Source organism: Sminthopsis crassicaudata, chromosome 2 (assembly GCF_048593235.1).
Source record: "Sminthopsis crassicaudata isolate SCR6 chromosome 2, ASM4859323v1, whole genome shotgun sequence".
Lineage (NCBI taxonomy): Eukaryota > Metazoa > Chordata > Mammalia > Dasyuromorphia > Dasyuridae > Sminthopsis > Sminthopsis crassicaudata.
Genome location: NC_133618.1, coordinates 673,016,255 through 673,036,770, shown reverse-complemented (window position 1 = coordinate 673,036,770; position 20,516 = coordinate 673,016,255). Strand labels below are relative to the sequence as shown.

At 47.3% G+C, this 20,516-nt stretch overlaps 1 protein-coding gene across 3 annotated transcripts in view; it reads left to right on the top strand.

The window, feature by feature from the left end:
• Positions 1-5,978: 5,978 nt before the first annotated feature.
• The window catches only part of RNLS (renalase, FAD dependent amine oxidase), a 151,486-nt gene continuing 136,948 nt past the window's right edge, over positions 5,979-20,516 (top strand). The window contains exons 1-4 of one of the 3 annotated variants that reach the window (XM_074297093.1): positions 5,979-6,497; positions 8,713-8,818; positions 9,739-9,881; positions 18,135-18,293. In XM_074297093.1, coding sequence (XP_074153194.1) covers positions 8,721-8,818; positions 9,739-9,881; positions 18,135-18,293 — 400 coding nt within the window. In that variant the 5' untranslated portion in view covers positions 5,979-6,497; positions 8,713-8,720. Of the gene's footprint in view, positions 6,716-7,137; positions 7,502-8,712; positions 8,819-9,738; positions 9,882-18,134; positions 18,294-20,516 lie in introns of those variants that run through there. The other 2 variants (XM_074297092.1, XM_074297091.1) reach the window with 2 other exon arrangements.

Sequence of the window (20,516 nt, the reverse complement as noted above, 5' to 3'; positions counted from 1 at the left end):
TGAAACAAGGAGGCAGCCTTCAATGAAGCCAAATGTTTGGAAAGATAAAAGAGCATAGAGATTGAAGTCCCTGGTAATCTTAGAGATTGCAATAGAGTAAGAGGAGCAGAAACCAGGGGGCCAGCTGTTAAGCATTATGACCTCTTCAATCCTCACCCTCATTTCAATTACACCTAATTCTGCTCTGCTTTACTTCCCCCTGGTTTACCTCGCCCTTCTTAAATTTCACCCCATGCTTTGAAATTTCTGTTCAGTGGTTCTACCCTCAGACTTTCCAACCAACATTCTTTGAGGGCACCATCTCTTTTCCCACTCCTCCGGGTGGGGAGGTACGCCATCTCCCTACTCTTATTTCTGAGTTCTTTTCCATCCCTCAAGTACCTTTCCTGTGTTCCAGCTCATTCATGTAATGTCATTTACTAATCTCCAGGGAACTCTGCCATTTTTTTTTTCAGTGACTTTAGTACCTTTCATAAGATCTTCCTCTTCACCCTATCCATAGCCATTATCCTTAAGGATTTCAATAAAATGTTGACATCTCCTGTCACTAGCTGAATACAAAATTTCTCAATCTCTTTCACTACAGTGACATCCCTCATCATCCATCCTAAATTAGTGTTGGAAGTGTTGGAAACCGCAATCTCTAAGCTGATTGATAAAGCCCAGCACTGAGATCAGATGTGCACAGCACTCCTGCAGGAACAACATCTCCTTCTATACTTCTCATTAGTGGACTACTATTTCCTATATTGTTTATAATTGGCTTGATTACAGCACTAAAACAACATCTAAAAAAATCTGGTGATGGGGAATTTGGGTAAATTAACGAGTAATGATTCCACAGGCATATTTCTGTCCTAGTAAAACTAATATCTCACTGAGACAAATGATAAAGGAGAGAACATCGTGGAAAGCATTGTCTGGAAAGCATTGTCATTATGGGAGAGAATTCAAAGATCTAGGAAATAATGGTGTTTACCTATTTAGACTCAGAAAAGATCAGTATGTCTGGGAAACCAAAAGATGGTTAAAGTATAACTAGGAATTGCCCTAAATGCCTATGTATATGGTTTTAAGTCAGGAATCAAACAATCCATAGAATTGACAAAGAAGACATAAGTAAACTAACAAAATTCACTGACATTTAACCTTGTATAACATTTACCTTTCATTATTGGCTTCACCTAATGTAATCAATAATTAACACTTAACCATAAAAAACTACTCAAATATTAAACGTCAAATGTAGTAACATATAAAGGTCAATAAGTCAGACACATGTCTGAAGACTATGTTGACCTAAAGTATATGATCATGATATAGTATAAAATAAAGCCTAAAAGAGTCCGAGAGAAGGGGGAGCATCACTTCCATCAGTTCCTCACTCAAACTACCCCACGACTCCTGTCTTCCTTGGATGCTCACCCTATTCCTCCTGCTCAACTCCCTGGACCCCCTGCAGAGGCTGGACACCTGCAGGGGAAAATAGCTATAGCTTGGACCTCCTAATCTTTCAGAACAGCACCATCTCCAAGATTCAGAACACTGTCAGGCTGTTCTGACCATCATCACCCATCCTTGCACCTCAGCCACTTTCTTGTTCAATCTGAATTACCTTATCACCTCTCTTGACTTTCAGTTCTTTTTCTCTGTCATTCTCATAATTCTCTCCTCCTTTCTAATTTTACTGCTCATCCAAATCTTTAACTCAAGAGCATCTTGCACCAGTCATTTCCTCTCAGTTTACTTCTCTCACTTCATGTCTTCATACCCCACCATTGGCTTGTGTTCATTTTGTATCCACTTCTATGTGTCCATGGTTTCTCTTTGGATAGACTGTAAGCTCCATGAAGGAAGGCTCTTGCCTTTGTCTCCAAAGAGCCTCATTCAATGACCATCAGGATCATTGCCTTCATATCCAGCCTTCCTCCCTTGCTCACCACTTTTGTGTTTCATTAAAGACCACCCTATTTTCCTTCACCCCATGAACCTTTTGTACTTCCTCATCTCTGGGTCACTTCAACTCTTGGGCTTCTCTACTCTTGATCTAAAAAGTCTTAGAACTGGTTTTACCCATTCCTGGTACAGAAAATCAGCTGAGCCCTCAATACTTTTTGAAAAAAAAAGTTTTTGGGTTGGAAAAAAAATCCCCCAAATGGCTGTTACAAGCCTTTTTCCCTTTCTTCTTCCCTCCACCAGGAACAGAGATAACAGCATTGATTACCCATCCAAATTCTTACATTGATCTTCAATATCAAATATATATGAGAGACTACAAGTAAGAGAACCAATGGAAAGGATGTTATGAATTCTGCTTTTCTCTCACCTCCTCAAAACAATTAGCAATGTGGCCCCCATGTACAAAAAAAAAGTGCCAAAACAAAAACAAAGAGGAGAAAGGAAATGGGAATACATAGGAAATAACACATGGAAAATCTCCCACAGGGAAAAAAAATAAGGCTGAAATAAATGAGTAAACAATGCGAAAGAAGTTTCGATACAATGAATTAATATTATGGAGTAATAGAAGGCAATGTGAAAACTCTACAAGTAAATACTTCAACAATAATGTAATCTTGAGGATGATTTCAGAGAGGCCTGGAGAGACTTACATGAACTGATGCTGAGTGAAATGAGCAGAACCAGGACATCACTGTACACAGCAACAGCAAAATTATATGATGACCAATTCTAATAGCCGTGGTTCTCTTCAACAATGAGATGATTCAGACCAGTTCCAATGACCTTGTGATGAAGAGAGCCATCCAACCAGAGAGAGGATTGGGGGGACTGAGTGTAGTCCACAACATAGCATTTTCATTCTTTTTTTGTTGTTTACTTGCATTTTGTTTTCTTTCTCATTTTTTTTCTTTTTAATCTGATTTTTCTTGTGCAGCTAGATAATGGTATAACTATGTATACATATATTGGATTTAACATATAGTTAACATGTTTAACATATATTGGATTACTTGCCATCTAGGGGAGGGGATGGGGAAAAGGGAGAGAAAATTTGGAACACAAGGTTTTGCAAGGGTCTGTGTTGAAAAAATTATCCATGCATATGTTTTGAAAATATAATATATATATTGTAGGATTCTGGTTTTTAATCCAGTTTGCTATCTGCTTATGTTTTATGGGAGAGTTCACTCCATTCACATTTATAGTTAAAACTACTAATTCTATTTCCTGCCATCTTATTAACTCCAAATTATACTTTTCTCTTTTCCCTCCTTCCCAGTATTTTACTTTGGAGCATTACTTGTCTCAAACAGTCCTCCCCTGTTAGAGACCCTCCCCTTTTCTTATACCTTTCTGGTACTATTTCTCTTTTCCCTTTTATTTAGTCTATCCCTACTCTTTTCCTCTTTCTCCTCCCATTTTTCTATAAGATGAGATATGTTTCTCAGTGAAACCAAATATATTTAATAATCTTTTTTTGGAACAAATCTGAAGAGAATAAGATTCACACAATATTCTCTCTCTGAATGAACCTAGCTGAGGCTCCCAGTTTATATGCTTTGCACTGAATATAAACCAATCATTATTTCACTAGGAAACCATTTATTTGTTGTAAAATTAAATCAATCATACTGAACTTAGAGAACTATTAAACGCCATGCTAAACTAGATAACCATTGTCTCATCAATTCCACTCAGTTAACACCTTGTAATAATCCTTGTTTCTAGTTCAGAGTTCTGGCCCATAACAATCTTCTGCTGATACTTTGTTGCACTCCCAATATTTGTGGGTTCTGCCAGTCCAGAGCTAATTTAGAGGCTGGATTTCGTAATTAGTGTGAGGGTTGTAGAGAAGGTCAGAAAGAAACGTGTGTGTCGTGTTGTCTGGGCTATCCTGGCTCCACCTTGGGAAGTCATTTAAAACATTTTTAAAAACAATAACAATTATCTCATTTGATTCTCACAACAGAAGTAGATGCTATTATCATCCCCTTTTTATAGCTGAGGAAACAGGGTCCCCCAAGCTGCAGCCCCGGGGCTCTGCACATCACATTCTCAACTGCTTCAACAATCTACTCAACTTGGAGTCCTAAAAATGCTTTATATGTATCTCTTCTTAAGGCTCTACATAAATATTTTCCTTTGTGTTGGGTCATTCATGTTCTTTTCAGTCTGCCTAGAAAGGGAGCAATTTCCAGATAGAAGAAACACAGAGTTCTGGTCAGACCACATCTGGAGCACTGTGTTCAGTTCTGGCCAACACATTTTGGAAGGACAGAGATAGGGTGGTGAAAGGCCTTGAGCTCATGCCAGATAAAGAAGGGATGAAGGAAAAGGATGCCCATCTTGGTGAAGAGAAGACTAATGGGGAGAGGATGAGAGGGGTTGAGCGCTATCTCCCAGCATGTTGAAGGAGGAGGCTCTGGCCTCAGAGTAGACCTCAGAGAGTGGTGCAGACGCAGCAGTGAAGGAAACCAAAGATGGGTGTGAGGGAAAAGCTTACTGCTGAGCGGTGGACAAGGATGGCTCCATGCAGAGAGGATTCTCCTACCTTAGGGGATATCCCTCTCTGAGGTCCCCAGGCAGAAGCCGGCTATTTGGAGGACAGGGCAATCTTGAGGGGAGATTTTGGGGTACAGCATTTCCTGGATGGTTGCTGAACCCCCGACCAGCTCCAGAGTTCTGCGATTTTTGTCAATGCACTTTTCTATGTATGTGCCTATGTCATCTTGTTTCTAAAGTCCTTGCTAATGATAAAAATATATGATATTATATATATATATGATATATATATAAAAATATATGATAAAAAGATAATGATAAAAGTATCTCCTGGCTTTTAGTTATCCTAGATGGAAACTCAATGTAGGTAATTCCATCCACCCACCCTCCATTTCTGCTGTGGGACAGATTTAGGAGCAGGAAAAGCGTTAGAAATGAGAACCATTTCTGGTCCAGGGCAGGCAGTAGAAGTGTGCAGAATTAATGAGACACAGGTGTACTGGACCCATTCCAAGGGCCAATTTAGTCCTAGGCTGAGAGTGTCCCTCTCCTGTGGAGCCTTCTGCTTTTCCTGCTATGCTGATTCCCACTGGAGCCCTTCTCCTTGCCGATTGTAGCACAAGCTTGCCACTCCGCCTCTCCCAATCGTGGGCCAGGAAGATAGCAGGCCTCCTTATTTTCCACTTGGCTTTTCTCAGATTGATGAGTTCCCTAACTTTCACTGCATGACCCGGGGTACGTGCCAGGTACACGGCAGTAATTTGCAGGAATCATGTCTTGGTTTTTTTATGTCCTGTAACGCTTCTAGGATTCCCCCTCTCCTGGTTGCCACGTTCACCAAAAACAAAACGGGCCAAGAAAGTGATCCTCTAAGTAATCCTCTAACCTGGCCCTGCTCCGTGTCAAGCCACCTTGGAAGGAAGATCGCTGCTGTGAGCACTGCCGCGGAGGCAGGCGCAGAACTCGTGCTGGTGGGATGTGAGTGTGTGTGGTCAAAAAATCCCAAAGGAGCTAGGAGGCTGTAAAAGGGAATGGATTAGGCACCGGGAAGCCAAGCACCCTGGACACCTCAGAATCAGCCCGAGTCAGGAGAAGCAAGAGTCTGTATTCTAGGTCTTTAGCGGTAGAAGTGAAGAGAGCGGATGCTGGGATCTCTGCGACCCCACCGCCTTGTGTCTGTCCCAGAAGTGCCCTGGCTAGTCTCCCTGCACCCCCCCTCCCTCCCACAATTCTCGGTATACACCTAACGACTGGCCCGCAGAGGATAGTGGGAGGGGCCATTTTCCAAGCATATTCTAGTATTGTCCAATGGGTCCTTAGCCTCAAGTGCTCCACTGTCCCACCTCAGTGCATTGACTCAAGAGTTTCAGCTCCTTCCAGCCACATGCTGAGTGACGCCACTGACCCACTGCCCCAGGGGAGAGACGCTGGGGAAGCGCGAGGCTCTCTTTAATCTGTATGATGGACAGTTGTGATGTAGGAGCCGAGGTAGGTTCCTAGAGTGGAAAGGTGCCAGAGACAGACTGGACATGCTGGCGCTCCTTTGTGCTCAAGGCCCGGATGGCTGCAGTGCAGACTGAGCCTGACAGCGGGACTGGACAGCTTGACTAACATCCGGGGGTCCCGGCAACGACAAGGGAAGGACAGAAGAGGCTCCGGCGCTTGCCAAGCATCCCCTCCCCCACTTTGGCTGGGCCTCAGTTACGGGTGATGGCCAGAAGACATCTCACCGCATCCCAATAAAGAGGTTTCAGACATGAGAGCGGCAATGCTGCCCCTGCCACAGCGCCCCCTAACGTGGGTGCTCCCATTGGGAAACCAGCTCTGGGAAGCCCTTGGATGCCTTGGGGGAGGACTTATGGGCAAGTCTCTGCCCGGAAGCTGCCTTTATAAGACGCGTTCTGCGGCCGCAGTTTGCCGTGTGGCCCTGGCGATGCAGTGAGGCGGGTCACGGAGCTGGGAAAGCCGCCCATGGACTCCGCTCTGGAGCCGAGCACGCCTCGGACCTCCGCAGGTTCTTTCAGTAACACGAGGTGAGCTGCACTGAAAAGGGTATCGAGCATCGTGGAATCCGCTACGTTTACTTCGCACTTTCGCCTTGTGGGCCTTCCCCTCTGGGCTAAGTGTCCCAGCATTTCTCTGGGACTCCAATATTTGAATTAATGAATGAGCAGCTGGATCCTTAGTGGCCTTTTTGAGCTCGTGACTGAAAGACAGAATCTTTTTGTGGAGGAGGAGCGCGGTCAGTCAGGTCTGAACCGACCAGGCGGAGGTTTCTCAAAAAAACCCTATGAGGTGGGGGAGGGGTCAGACCCTAGCCTAAATTTCAGTAAGTCACATGACCCCTATTCTCAGGGGGCAGAAAAGTTCAGTCTCCGGGGTAAGGAGCTTCTGAGGCAGATTGATCTGGGGCCAGGGGGGCCAGGGCTGACTTTTCATGCAGATGTGCTTAATAAGTGCTTGCTGCCATGACCCAGATACTTCGGATTCGCCTCCCAAGGGCGGATGCACAAGAAGCAGAAGGCTCCTCTGCAAATGAGAATGAGTGAAACAGCAGCCTGGAGGAGGCCCTGAGTTCCAATCCTGCCCCTCCTAGATCTCTGAACATGGTTCCTTGGTCACGTGACAGCGTAGAAGGAGAGGCCTCTGTGAGCACATTAGCCCCACCCCTTTACACCGGAAGTTCCTCGAAGGCAGGGGTGGTGATTGTCCCCCCAAGCACAAGCGCACCCTACAAGCAGTTTGGGGTCGGGGTGCTCAGACCCCCACATCGGACTCTTCTTGACTCTCTGCCGACCTGGGGGTCTCATTTGGACTATCATGAGCCACGCCCGTAGGCGCGCAGGCGCTATAACCCCGGGGAGGCGGTCGCTTAGGGGTCAGGGGGAGGGGCGCAACGCCACAGTTGAGCGGAGCAGAATCACCATGGCTCGTGTGTTGGTCGTAGGCGCTGGGCTCACGGGTGGCCTGTGTGCGGCGCTGCTGAGGCGGGGACGTCCCGTGAGCGTGGCAGTGTGGGAGCAGTCACGAGACTCAGGTGTGTGCGCGAGGTCCGCATCGGAGCTCCCTCCTCCTGGTTCCTCGGAGTTCTTTGCGCATGCGCGGCCGTGCACTTAGCGATAGGCCGCGAGCTTGAGGGCGTGTCACAGACACGGAAGGGAAAGAAGAAGGCGCGCAGGCGCGTTGGGGCACCGCTTCCGTCTTCCCAGCTCGTTGAGCCCCGCCCCCTTTCACGCCCTCTGCAGTCTTTTTTTTTTCCTTTCAGCAGGTGATGTCATCGCCAAGAAAAGTTCCTCTGGGCATGCGCAGAACAGAGACCTGCTTAGTCCTACCTTGACTCTTGCTTTGAGAGCAGGGCTCTTAGCGCCACCTTGGGGCCCAGATTTTTTTTTGTGCCCACTGGGAAACTGAGGCGGGGGAGGGGGGGCCGGAGTAGTAGCCGAGATTCTAGCTTTGTGCAAGGGGCTTCTGACCCAGGCGCTGCTTTTTACAGCTGGGGAAACTGAGGCCGGGAAATAGGGACGGGGGGGGGGGCAGGAGTGGGGTTCGAGGTCCTCCCCCATGCGTGTAGCCCCACTGCTAGTCTGTCACAGGGCTCCCCGAACCCCAACTTCCGTGTCTAAAGTTTAGTGGCAGAAGTCATGTCTGAGATACGCTCAATTATCCGGAAATCCTGATGTTTAACATTATACACCCCGCCCAAAAAAGATGGTCAGTTATGTGGAAAGCCCGGTGTTAAACATTATACACCCCGCCCAAAAAAGATGGTCAGTTATGTGGAAAGCCCGGTGTTAAACATTATAACCCCACCCAAAAAAGATGGTCAGTTATGTGGAAAGCCTGATGTTTAACATTATACACCCCGCCCAAAAAAGATGGTCAGTTATGTGGAAAGCCTGATGTTTAACATTATACATCCCGCCCAAAAAAGATGGTCAGTTATGTGGAAAGCCTGGTGTTAAACATTATACATCCCACCCAAAAAAGATGGTCAGTTATGTGGAAAGCCTGATGTTTAACATTGTGCACCCCTCCCCAGAGAAGATCAATTGTCTGGAAAGCCTGATGTTTAATATTATGTCCCCTCAAATAAAAGATGATCAGTCATCCAGGAAGCCCATCGTTTAACATGAGACACCCCTTCCCAAAGATGATTAATCACCCAGGAAGCCCAGTGTTTAACATGAGACCCCCCCCTATAAAAGATGCCTGTGGTCAGCACTGGATCTGCCCCTCCCTCTCTTGCAGGGGGAAGAATGATCACAGCTCAGAGTGCCAAGGACCCCCATTGCAGGGCAGACCTGGGGGCCCAGTATATCACGTGCACACCCCGCTTCGCCCAGCAGCATCACAGGTGAGTGAGCCATATGGGATAGCACAGGTAAAGGCCTGGCAGGAGGACCTTCCTCCATCCTCTGGCCTCCTTGCCACATGGCTCATGTTCTGCATTAATGAGGCACCTGCTGTGTGCAGGCCCCATGCTCAGCTCAACCTGACCCCAGGCCAGATCTTCCTGCTCCCCTCCCCTCATCAGCCTCTTTATATGGGAAATTCCTTTGTATCCCCAGGGCTGTCCCAAGGGGCCTGGTGAGAAGTGAGGGGGGGTCTGTGCTGCCCTCAGCTTTTGAGGGATCCCAGGCCTAGTAAGGGCCCCCTGGGCTTGGGTTTGTCCTGGGAGAAGCTCTTCCTAAGCTTATCAAGGACCCAGCCTGCAAGGCTCAGAGCAAACCAGTGAAATCTGGAACTGAGGGACCCAGGCAGACCTTGCCACTTTGAGGGGCAGCCAGAGGAGGGTCGCAGGGTGACAAGATGGGCCGTGGTCCCCAGTCAGGGCCGGCCCTGGCAGCCCCGTATTCTGGTGTTCCATGCGCTGACTCTACTGCCCCCACATGTACACACACACACACATGTACAAACATGTGCGGCCCATGTGCACACATGTACTGTGCACACGCAGAGAAAGAACTAGGAGGTGGCGGGGGAAGGGGCCGTTTTGTCCATTGGGAAGGTCCCTGCCTCGCTCAGTGTGGAGAGTCTGTGTCACTCAGCACGGAGGGTCACCTCGGGGACAGCTCTAAGCAGCTGGGCCTGGGCCGCCCCTGAGCGGGAAAGCCCCTGTCCCCCAGGAATGTGCTTGGGAAGGGGGGCCCTCGTAAGTCCCCGCTGGGCCCTGTTCCTTCCGGGCCTGCTCCGAGAGACGGCCCTCCCAAAGGGTGGGGAGACCCTTCCCAGCTCTCCGGGCCTGGACCCACTGTCTCTGTCTGTTCCTTTCAGTTTTTATGAGGAGCTCTTAACAAACGGGGTCCTGAAGCCACTCACCTCTCCCATTGACGGCCTAGTGGTGAAAGAAGGGGATCGCAACTTCGTAGCCCCTCATGGCATCTCTACCATCGTGAAGCATTTTCTAAAAGAATCAGGTGATGAATCCGATGCTCAGGAAGGGGGAAGGGAGGGAGGGAGAGAGAGGCTCTGGAACACAAAGCTCCAGAAGAAAAAAAAGGAATAATAAAACTTGCAGGTAGGAAAAAGATTATTAAAAAAAAAAAAAAAAAGTTAGTGGCCTCCAGGTTTTTCCTTAAAGAGATCAGGTCTTTTATTCCTGAGGAAATCAGTATTATTGCCTGAAGTTTGGGGGTGAACACTCCACTGTGGAGTTCACCGAGGACAGAGGAAGAGTGGTTTGTTCTTCTCTTCAGTAGTACGCCATTCTCTGTGAAAGGCCCATTCACTCACTCACACATGTTTAGTAAACTGGGGGTTCAGAAAGATCAAGAAAAAGCCTCTCCCCCCATGAGGAGCTTGCCTTCCAATGGCGAGAGAAAACACCTTCACAATAGAAGTAGTGACAGGCAGCAGAGTTTGGCTCAGGGACCAAGGCCGGAGCTGGGGCTCAGACCCAAACTCTGGCGCTCTTGGCCTCCAAGGCTCAGTGTCGTCCTCTGGAAATCAAGACGGGGTCTCTGAGGAGCCTGAAAACCACTTTCTTTTGCTAGCTTTTCATTTTAGCTACTTGATCCATTTGTGATGACCTCAGGCTTAAGAGTTTTAAAGGTCTTCCAGTCGTTGCCCTTATCCTTATTTGCAGGGTCACTTTAGAAATTGCCTAGAGGTTTGTTCTGGGGCTGGTTTCATATAAACTACTTTGACTGTACTTTTCTTTTTTCATATGAAAATGCTTAGGAATTTTATGGGGAATTGGAAATATAAAAAAAAAAATCCCTTAAAACTTCAGATCCTGTTTCTAGTTGAAGCAGTAGAAAATCATGGGATAAAGTCTGATTTCTCTTGACTTCTCTCAAAATTAGGCTTCGGTTTTGTGTTTTCTTGTGGTGGGTCCTTCGTCCTGAAGGATTCAAATCGGATGATCTTGATGAGGGATACTTCTCTTCTTAGTTGTTTGGGAAATTCTTTTTATCACTGAGTCTTTGGAGTGTGGGTGAGTTTCTCTGTGTGTCTGAGGACTTACGGTGAATTCTGTGGTGCTGGACTATCTTCTTTTATCTTGCTGCCTCTGGGATGCTTTCTTCAGCAGTTGCTTTTAAAAAGGGTGATTGTTGTTGTTCAGTCCTTCCAGACGAGTCATGACCCCATTTGGGGTTTTCTTGGCAAAGACTGGAGAGGTTGGCCATTTCCTTCAGCCCATCTCACAGATGAGAAAACAGCCACACAGGCTGAAGTGCCGGGTCTGGGGTCACCGTCTAAGTATCTGAGGCCGCATTTGAACTCATGAAGCTCCCCACTCCAGTACTTTGAGCACTCTGGAGCCCTCCGGCTGCAAAAAAAAAAAAATTGGGAGTTTTCCCCTTTCCCATTTTTGGGGTAAACTGAGGGCTAGTTGAACCTTTTGGTCACGTGTCTCAGCCGTCCCTTACAGACGTTCCACCTGGGTATGTTTCCGCTTGCCATAGTGTGTCCTATTGGTCTCCAAACTGGAAACTGGTGCTTCCATTTCTTTTTCCAGAATTCTGTGTTTGGCTGTTGATTTTCCCCATTCCCCATTTGCCTTGATAAGATCTCATTACAGATGCTCGGTCTGTCTTTGCAAGATTCTTCTTATTGTTTGTAGAGGGCAGGAACCTCTAGAGAAATATACTTGAATATATATAAGGGTTAAGAAGGACTGGAAGGAGCCTTGTGGTGGCTCTCATGCCTCCTGCACTAAGATCAAGACTGGGCCAGAATAAAGAATCCAGACTATTCCTGACCATTCTCATGTCTGTCCTGCTGAGACCAGGCCCTCCAGAAAGCTAGGCTGGACATTATAAGTATTTGTAGCGATTTTTGTTTTTTCCCAGTTTAATTCATATAAATAAATACATGTACAATATGTATGTGCCTATAATATACACATCAGTGATACACACGTGTGTATATGCATATGTACAACACAGTGTTATATGTAAATATAATTCATTTATAAGAACATGTGTGTACCTGAGATGCACACACATAATGTGTGGACTATGGCCTCCAAAGCCATCATTCTACTGTTCCCTGGTTCAGATTCTTACAAGGTGCTAAGTCACTAGAATGGATAGAGACAATAATTATCTAATTTAGCATGGTACTTAACAATTCTCTAGTTCAGTAATATACTTACTAGAATTCCACAAGATTCACATCTTTAAGAGAGCATACTTTTAAGGAGCTCCCATAAGGCCAGGGAGAACCCAGAAGCCCATTTTCTTGGAGGCAGAGTTCATTTCAACTTCCACCTTTGTGCTGGCTGTGGAAAGATTGGGAAGACAAGAGGCTGAAGCTGGCTGGAGGCTGAAGGACAAACCTTTGGATTCGGAGACATTTGGAGAGAGCTCTTGGAACCAAAGAGAGAGTTAGACCTCTAAGAAAGCTAGTACCGCACCCAGGAAAAGATTCAAGACTTTGAAGGAGAAAATAAAGGATCTGGACTTTAACTTCTGGCTGCATTTGGGATTATTGAACTGAACTGAAACTAAGACTGCCTCCAGAAACTCCCCAAGAAATCTGCTCTCAGAGAACAATTACATTTTAGAGAAGAGAACGTTACATTTTGGCGCCCAATGTGGGGCAGACAGGATCCTGATTTCAGTGGAAAAGCCTCTGATCCTAATCCAGTAGAAAAGTCTCTCTGACCCAGAAATTAGGGTGAGTACAACAAAGAAACTTTGTTAAAGAGCTAAAGTAATATTTCAGCTTAAATGGGGCAGATATTTAGAAAACAGCCCTGTGTTTCTCTTCAAGGAAAATGTGGAGAGAGCATTGTCAGAGTTATGAAAAGCCAAGGTTTGATTATAATTTTGGAGCATATCATTGAACTTTTAGAAACTGTGCAGTACATATCTCCTTGGTTCTCCATGGAAAAAGAATTGGATCTAGAGGAATGGAACTTAGTAGGAGAGCAACTTTGTCAATAACTACAAAAAAATGGACCTGACTCAAAATGGACCTGACTCAATTTCCAAAGATAAACTTAATAATACAATTTAATACAACTGGCTTTAGGAAATTATATAAGTTATAGAATAAGGAAAAAAAAAAAAAAAGAAAGAGCCAACTAAACTAGATGAAAAGGATGAAGAATCAGATAAGAATTTACAGCAGGAGAAATTAGATCATTTCCAATCCCCTGACTTACTTCCCTCAATTAACCCTTCATAGGTGGAGGGAGAAGTAGAAGGGGGAGAGTCAGTAACACAAACAGAACCACTTATGAAGCAGCCTATGACAAGATTAGAAAAAGCATTGGTTAAGGCAAAAAATGAAGGAGAGGATATATCTGATTTAAATATAAATGCATATCCTGTGATTGAAGAGCTTGAATCTTCAGTTCGAAAAAGGAGAAGATACACTCCTTTTGATTTGGATAAAATTAAGAATTTGAAAAAAGGTCGCACTCTTTATGGGGCTACATCATCTTATGTTAAAATGTTATTAGATAATTTGGCTTATGAAATCTTAACCCCTAATGATTGGAAATCCATAGCAAGGACATGTTTAGAACCTGGACAAAACTTGTTGTGGCTTTCGGAGTATCATGAATTATGTAGGATTCAAGCCAGATGCAATGGGCAAACAGGAGTTAATGTACAAGTCACTTTTGACCAACTAGCAGGTAAAGGTCAGTATGGGGAGAATTCAGAACAGATTGATTATCCCATAACAGTGTATGAGCAAATTTCTAAGGTTGCAATAAAAGCTTGGGGTTTCCTCCCTGAATAGAAAAATGGAGATGAAGCCTTCACAAAAATAGAGCAAGGTCCTAATGAACCTTTTGCAGATTTTGTGGGACATTTTCAGACATCTGTCACAAGAACCATTAGAGAAAATGCAGCTACAGAAATAATGACCAGACATTTAGCTAAGGAAAATGTCAATGAGGTTTGCAAAAGAATTATATGGGGACTACACAGAGATGCTCCTTTAGAAGAGATCATAAGATGCTGTGCTACAGTGGGCACAAATACTTATTATACCCAGACCATGATGAACATGGGAAGACAGGGTCCCTCTTGGCAAGGGACTTCTAGAGAGAGTCATCAATGCTTTCAATGTGGAAAAGTTGGACATCTAAGAGTTCAATGTAGATATGGAGATAGAGTGAGAAGACAGACTGAGAAAAGACCTAAAACCCCATATCCAAAATGTCACAAGGGCTTCCACTGGGCCTCAGAATATAGATTGACCCAGGGAAATGAGAGGTGGGGCCCAGCTCCAAGACCTCAATCAAAAGATAGGTAGGGCATGATGGCAGCTGAGTTTACACCCAGAGAATCTTTAGAAGGTCAGGACGCTGATGTGATCAATCAACCAAGAGGCAATCAGATAGAAGAAAGGGATTGCAGTTAGGAAAAATAGAGTTGTATGCAGTAGGGACTACTGAGATATTCCCTGGAGAGGTGAAATCTGTTCCTGTTCATCCTATGGATCCTTTGCCTCCAGGCACAGTAGGCTTGACCATTTCACCTCCTGAGAGTGCTTACAAAACAGTGTTCATCCATATACAGATGTGGGAAACTGGAGAATGTGTAGCTAATATTCCAGTCACTAACACAGGTAGACAACGTGTGACTTATCAACCAGGAGAAGAAGTAGCATCAGGCTTATTGTTACATACCCCTAATAGGCAACCTGATGATAGTCACCCAGATTCTGACTCCAAGCAGCAGAGTCCAGGAATATACTGGACTGCAGCTGTGACAGCTGACCGACTTATGCTTACTATCTATATAAATGGGCTACCATTAGAAGGATTGGTAGACACGCGTGCAGATCATACAGTCATTAGAGGTGCCAGCTAGCCCAGTCACTGGCCAAAGATTAAGGCAGACACCTACATGTCTGGTGTAGGAGGATCAATAGCAGCAGAAGTTAGTGCTACCCCTATGAGATGGATATTTGAAAATGAAACAGGAGTTTTTATACCTTTTGTGGTTGAAAAAATCCCCATCAATCTGTGGGGAAGAGACATTTTAAACAGATAGGATTACAATTAAGTACTCTGGCTTTTTAGGCAGGGCTGCTGTTGAAGGCCTGCCTGCACTCTCATTGGTTCCTATTCAGTGGAAAACTAATACACCAGTGTGGGTAGAACAGTGGCCCTTAACAAGTGATAAAATTCAGGCCTTATTAGATATAGTGCAAGAGGAATTTGACCAAGGAGACTTACAACCTTCCCTGAGTCCTTGGAATTCCCCAGTATTTGTTGTAAAAAAAAATCTGGAAAATGGAGGATGTTGATTGATTTAAGAAAGGTAAGTGAACAGATGGAAACTATGGGAACTCTTCAGCCTGGATTTCCATCTCCTACTCAATTGCCTAGAGAATAACCCTCTTTGGGTTACAGACATTAAGGATTGTTTCTATTCTATCCCTCTAGATAAGGAGGATATGAGAAGATTTGTCTTTTCACTGCCCAGTGTTAATCTGGCTGAGCCTTATAAAAGATATGAATGGATAGTTTTGCCACAGGGAATGAAAAATAGCCCTACCATGTGCCAAATATATGCTCTTAATTCAGTAAGAAAAGCATTTCCAAAAGTAATATTATTACATTATATGGATGATATTTTGGGACGTGCACCTGAGGAACAAATGTTAGAAGCATGTCTACAAAAAACCATAGAAACACTAAGGAACTACAAACTGCATATAGCTACAGAAAAAATTCAAAGACATGCTCCTTTTCAATATTTAGGATATGAAGTATATCCTAAGGCACTCATAGTACAAAAGCTTTCTTTAAGAACAGAGAAGTTGGACATCTTAAATGATTTCCAAAAATTAATAGGAGATATCCAATGTATCCATCCAGTGTTAGGCTTAACTACCAATCAACTGCAACCTCTATATGACATTTTAAGGGGAGACACTGCTTTAAATTTACCACGCCAGCTTACAAAAGAAGTGTAAGAGGCTTTGAGAGAAGTTGAACTGGCTTTATCCAATGTGGTTGAAAGAATCACTCAAAAACTCTTGGAAATATCAGTTTTTGCTACACAAGAGGCACAGCAGTCCTTCATCCAGGAGACAGTGTGGTAGAGTCGGTGAACCTTCCAGTACAACCAGAACAAAGCCTTACCCTTTACCCAATGCTTGTGGCTAGAATTTTATTAAAGGGTATTAAGAGAGTAGTACAATTATCTGGGATAAGACCTGACAAAATACACACATTCTATACTAATGCATAAATTAATATGTGCTGTGAAACCATCCAAGAGTGGCAAATTTTATTGGCCACAACTCCAAATTTTCCACATTAAAGATAACCCGGCTACTATACTACTACTACAATGGATTTTTGAAGAAAAGGTTTCTAAGTTTCCTCTTAAAGGACCAACTATCTTTACAGATGCCTCCAAAGAAAATATTTGTGCTGTATGCTCTCATGATTTAACCATAAAGAGAGTAGTCAGGACTCCTTTTCAGTCCACTCAACAGAATGAATTATTTGCTATCATGTTAGCTCGCTCTTATTACCCAGGAGATGTAAATATAATTACTGATTCAGCCTATTCGGTAGGTGTAGTACAAAGAATTGCCACAGCCCAAATAAAATTTGCAGCTTCTTATATTTATCAGCTCTTTAAGGAACTTCAAGAGCAAGTGAGAAAGCATCCAGGCAAGATTTATATCTTGCATGTCCACTCACATAGTGGACTTCCAGGTCCTATTTTTGATGGAAATTCAAAGGCAGATAGCCTTCTAACCATGTTAGCCAGTACTCCATTATTTCAGGAAGCACAAGAATCTCATTCTAAATATCATCAGGTTGGAGGAGCAAAATGGCCACTTAAACCCCAGAGTGTGTAAGGCTATCCCTTCCCTCATCCAGAAACAAGCCCATCACTTGGTACAGAGGAGGGACTTCGTCCCTATTTTTCCTGAATGAATGAATGAACATTGAGAAGAGAGAAAGAAGCAGAGGCTGCGGGCACAGTCACTGCCCACATGAATTCCATTCCCTCCTCTTCCTCTGAACAGCAATCTGCCCAAATCCCATAAATAAACAGCTAAACAAACTTAAGGAAAGTCCACGAGGTCAACGCCCACCAGAGAGGAGCCCGGGCCCTCAAGCTGCACCTCTGAAGGGACACAGTCACCCAAAGCAGCTTCCCAGCAAAAATCTACTTTTCAGATGTCTGCAAACATTAAAGATGAAGGGACAAAATGCTAAGTAAGTGAACTGAGCCAGAAGCTCAGCTAAGAGGGGCCAAGCAGCACCCTGCATGGAGGGCTGACCCCAAATCCGGCCCCAAACACCGATAGCTGGTGATCCTGGGCAAGTCACTGACCCTGTTTACCTCAGTTTCTATATCTATGAAATGGACTGAGAGAAATGCTGAATCACTGCAGTATCCACCAAGAAAGCCCCAAACAGGTCACAAAAAGCCAGACACACCTAAAAATACCTGAATAATCAGCAACAATATGGACGACCCAACGTGACCAAAGGCCTATTTTGTGGCATTCTGGAGACCCAGGATGTGAACTTGGGACAAGGATGGCTGTTGCCCTCCATTTCCCGTCTGCAGCCCTGGCTGGCCCTCCAGTGCCCTATCCCTCCCCTCATGTCCAGGCTTTCCTATGTAGGCAGCCCTCCATGTCCCTTGCCCCTTCCCCTGTGCCCAGCTGCTGGGGCCCTCCCTGACTCTTGTGTTATCTGTGTGGCCTGGTGTACATGTGGATTTTCTCCCTAATACCATGAACTCTCTGAGGACACAGACTGGGATTGTATCCTGTTCTCCCCAGCCTGGCTCCATGGCTGGCATACAGTCCATACTGAAACGCTTATTGATTAACGACTAGCCCGGTGACCCCCATGGAAGATGGTCCCGCAGGCACGGGGGTCTGTGGTTTGTAGTCGCCTTGTTTCTTTCACTGGCTCTGAGAAGTCCAGCATCATTTGCTTCCTTAGATTGCCCTCAGTGAGTTTTCAGGGGTTCGGGACTCTGGGTCTTCAGGGGGCCTCCCCCTCTGGGGCCAGGATCCTGGGGACCACCACGATGTGGAGGGAAGTGCCTCTTCCTCACAAGTGGGGAGGGGACCTGGTGAGCACGGTTAGTCAGAGAACGCCCCTCCTGCCCTCCTGGGACACCATGGGACACCCTCCCCTCAGGCAGGGCCGGGCAGCACGGCATGAGAGCTGACGCTCTCTCCAGGACCATCTAAATCCGGTTTCCTCTTCATCCCAGGGGTGGAAGTTTCCTACGGGCACCGCGTCACCGAGATCTACCTCAAAGATGACAAGTGGGAAGTCCACAGGGACATGGGCAGCTCGGAGCTGTTCGACATCATCATCCTCACGATGCCCATTCCCCAGATCCTTCAACTGCAGGGGGACATCAAGAACTGTAAGTCTTCTCTTCCAGTTTTCTGGGGGACCGGGGCTTCTGCCTGCATTGCAGAGGGGGCCCTGTTCCTGCGCCCGGGGGCTTCCAGGGCCCCTGCATGGGCTTGGGCCCTCCACCAGCCCTGATCCATTCTCGCCTCCAGTCGTGCTGCAGAGCAGCCGGCCCCTCGCCAGGGTCCTCGTGCCTCTGCAGGGAGAAGTCGGGGTCCCAGTCCGTTCCAGAAGTCAGGTCTGAGGAGGACTTTGGAGTGAAAGTGTGTTCTTTGTAGAAGGGAAGCTCTTGCTTCTTTTTGCTGCGGGAGTCCCCCTGCAGCTGCGGTTGTGGATGCAGGGGAAAGGCGATCCCCGCCTCCTACTGTGGCCTGTGCTGCTGGGGCAGGAGAAAGGGGCTCCCAGTCCCGGTTCTGGAGCTTCTGCAGTGGGGGGATGGGCTCTGAGCCACCGCCTCCGAGCTCAGGGTATGAAGCAATATTCTTCGGGGTGGTAATAATAGCATATAATGTAATAGTCCCGGCACATTATGGGTCAAATGGGCTTTTGTGGTCTGGCCTGGAAACCCAGGCCCCGTGAATAATAACGCTTCCACGGAAAAGCGGGCTCTGCGCACCAGGAACTGACTGCCAAAGGAAGGTTTGTGGCTCCGGGGGTGGGGGCACTGTGGGCATTAGCTGTTCCGAGGCAGAGACGTGTGGGCAGGCTGACATTCTCTGCTAGTCAGCCCAGAGCCCCCCAGTCAGGCTCCGCGGCCCTGGAGGGGCCCCTCATCTGCCCCAGCGTGGAGAATCAGCATGGAGGGACTGAGGGGCAGCCCCAGGGAGGCTCACACAGCTCGGGGGCACTCGAACCTAGGCCTTCTGACCCCAGGTCTGGGCTTTGGTGTGGCCTGGTGAAGAGGAGGCAGGGCAGCTCCGGGTCACCCTGGTCAGACCAAACCATCACCCTGGGGGAGGGGTGCTGCCAGGCTGGGGGCCCGTGGGCAGGGCAAACAGGTCAGCTGCCTCAGTCCATCGAATGCGCTCTTACATCCCGGAGCCCAGGGCGCCCTTTCCCGGATCTCGAGACCAAACTTGGACTCAGAATGAGCTCCAGCTGTTTACAGAAGGTGGGACCCGTGCAAGATGCGGAGTCCAAAGAGGAGACCAGAAGGGACTTCCTGATGTCTGGGAGGGCGGACTCACTGCCCCAACAGGGTTGATTCTTGGGTCAATTCTAGCTAGACTGTGGAAAGGCCTCCTGCAGGGTCCGAGTAGTGGCTGTGGCCCACTCTTGTGGCTCGGCCGTCAAGGCTCCGCTGTCTGGCAGGGGCTCTCGCTGGGCCCTCTCCTTCAGCAGTCTCCCCGGGCCAGGCTCCCAGCCGCTCCGCTGAAGACCGCGCTCGAGTCCTTTCCTCCATTTCTTGTCCTGCCTGTCTTTGTCTCGTGCCCTCGGCTCCTTGCAGTTTTCCGTCCCTGACGCCATAGGCTGGACGGGCGGGGGTCGGCCCCGTTACTTTTGTGCGCCCACGTCCTGCTAGAGTGGCCGGGCCCAGATCCTAAGGACGCACTCCAGGTTTCCCGAGGACGCTGCTCCCCCCCGGGGTCCTCTGTCGGGGCCTTGGCGCAAGGGCCCCGATGTTGGGAGGGCTCTGTTCAAACAGCCGACTCTGGGCCCCCTGAGGAGCCTGTTTATCCAAGAAGCCGGATGACCCGCACACTGGCAGCAAAGACGTGGCATAGCGTCCAACGTCCTCAGCAGCCCTTCCCGCGGGGCCGCCCCCCACATCGTTGCTTGACCCCCAGGTTGCCTCTGTCCCCCAAGCACAGCCTCTCACCACTGGCATTAGGGAACCTCCTGGCAGCCCCTTGTTTTGTGGAGGCTCGTCCGGGGTTCTGAGACAGGCCGGCACCTGGGCCCCTTTTCTTTGTTCTGCGTGTGCTGGGGCGATAAGACAGACAGAGAAGAGGGGGGGCTGGGCCCGGCCTCGGGAGGGCTCGGGGACCCCATCTCAGACTGTGCTCCCTTTACACTGACTGAGGAGCCTTCCTCCTGAGGGGCGGTGCTGGGGAGAGGCCTGCAGCAGGCAGGGGGGATTCTGGGGCAGGGGCTTTCCCTCTCTGGCCACAGGGCTTGTCCTTCAGGCCTGAGCCCAGGAGACCCCACACGGCCCCTGGAGGGCTGGCCTTGCAGGAGCTCCTGGCCTGAGAGCCCGGGGTCTGTGAGGAAGGGGCCATTATCAGCCTCCCCC